The sequence below is a fragment of the Loa loa genome (genome assembly GCF_000183805.2).
Source record: "Loa loa unplaced genomic scaffold supercont3.601, whole genome shotgun sequence".
Taxonomy (NCBI): domain Eukaryota; kingdom Metazoa; phylum Nematoda; class Chromadorea; order Rhabditida; family Onchocercidae; genus Loa; species Loa loa.
The window spans coordinates 3,492-5,561 of NW_018108781.1; the positions used below are offsets into that span (position 1 = coordinate 3,492).

At 22.5% G+C, this 2,070-nt stretch overlaps 1 protein-coding gene across 1 annotated transcript; it reads right to left on the reverse strand.

Moving 5' to 3' along the window:
* Positions 1 to 365: 365 nt before the first annotated feature.
* On the reverse strand, positions 366 to 626 carry LOAG_14982 (hypothetical protein; the record flags this gene model as incomplete). Its single annotated transcript, XM_003150476.1, has 1 exon — positions 366 to 626. A coding segment is annotated over one exon (261 nt), but the record flags the coding sequence as incomplete, so codon positions are not given.
* Positions 627 to 2,070: the final 1,444 nt, after the last annotated feature.

Sequence of the window (2,070 nt, forward strand, 5' to 3'; positions counted from 1 at the left end):
AATATCAATGATAAGCATTTTGGGTATCAATGATAAGCATTTTGGATATCAATGATAAACATTTTGGATATCAATGATAAACATTTTGGATATCAATGATAAGCATTTCGGGTATCAGTGATAAGCGTTTTGGGAAATTTGTCGATGAAATTTTGGACAAAAATTGTAAAATTGGCAAATTTTTATTGGAATATATCCGTTCATAAAAAAAAAAAAAACGTTGAAATTTCTATTATTGATAAATAAAAAGTTTGATAAATGCAAACAATTATTAACAATTAAAGTAAACAAATAATTTCCGAATAAATTAAAGGAAAAAAAACCGATCAATAACCAATAAATGAGTTAATTATAACAAAACTTACCAAATCTGAGATTGCCAATGAAAAAATGAAATAATTGCTCGGTTGACGAATATTTTTATCCAAATAATAGCATAATAAAACAGCTGAATTACCAACAACTGTAATAACAGAAATAGCACCCATAATAATAGATAGGACAATTGCGCCCCAACTTATATGATGATTAACTGTGGTACCAAGTATAGTAGTGGTTGATGGAAGAGTTGCATCAGTTGAAATAGATAATATTGGTTCCCAATCACTACCAATGTATTCATCCATGAAGCGTAAATTCAGTTCATTGGCAGTTGAAAATTTTCCTGCCCGTAATATGAGTCAACAAAAAAAAAAAAAAAAAAAAAAAAAGGTAAGCAATGGGTTTAATGAATTAAGCCATATTTTGTTTAATCGCTTTTTTTTTTTTTGCATAATTCAAATGAAATCATTAATAAATACTTAGGAATTCAGTATTTTCCCGAGAGAAATCTCGATTTCTTTTTTCACCAGTGGAATATTTTTTTTTTAGAATGTTGCAAAAAAAAATAATAGCATTTTGATAGTTTCCACAGTTCATAACAAGAATTGATCATTCATACAATGACAATTATTGATTTTTTTTTCCTGTCACAGTATTAAATGATATTTTTGATTAAATCAAAATAATATCGTAATTTTTGATTTTTTCCACTTCAAAATCTGAAAATAATACTTCTATTTATATATGATTACAAATTCAACTAATTAGTCACATACACTATGTTATCAAACGATATATTTTTCAATAATGTACGCATTATCGGCGAAATAGTTGCATGCTATTTATTCAATACTTAAAAATTATCCTACGTATTTGGTTAATTAATTAGCTATATAATATGTAATTTCAAATATCACAACCTAACATTAATCCGCTAATTTTTTTTTTTTTTTTTTTTGATTAGCTACAAATAAACAAATGACATAAATAAAACTTTATCATTTATTAAATCATCTTTGATCTTTAATTTTTGCTCTTCTATGGCATCAAAATATTTTTAAATATATAAATAATTAGTTACATAAAATTATCACAAAAATTTCCTACAAAAGCTATCTTAACATTATTCCTAAATATTAATTATAGCCTTTCTTTTTTTTTTTTTTTTTTCAACAAAAAATTCTATTAATAAATGGTAATTTTTTTTTTTTTTTTTGAAATTAGAGTATAAAATGAAGAAAAATGAAACTTTTTTAATGATTATATATTTTATAATGAAAGTAATCGTAATGTATAAGTTATTAATAATAAATTGTTATATGTTTCTCTTTTTTCCTTCTTTTTTCAGTTCCTTTTTTTTTTTTCATCATCTTCTTTTTTTTTTCTTTTTTTTAATTTCATAGAAATGGTATTGAAGCAGTGCTAACAATTGTTGCACTGAAGTAAACGTATTATTTCATGCATAAATAAAGTAATCAAGTGACAAATGTGACACGTTGACAAATAAAATAAAGTTTTTAGAGATGACAAAAAAAAAAAAAGAAAAAAAGAAAAAACAATGAAAAGGAAGTAAAAATTCCTTAAATAACTGCTAAACGAAATAATATTAGGATGATTTTCGATAAATTAAATATAATTTATAAATTTATAACGAAAAAAAATAGCGAATTTATTAATTTTAATATATATATATATATATATATATATGTATATATATATATATATATATAATATATATATATACATATA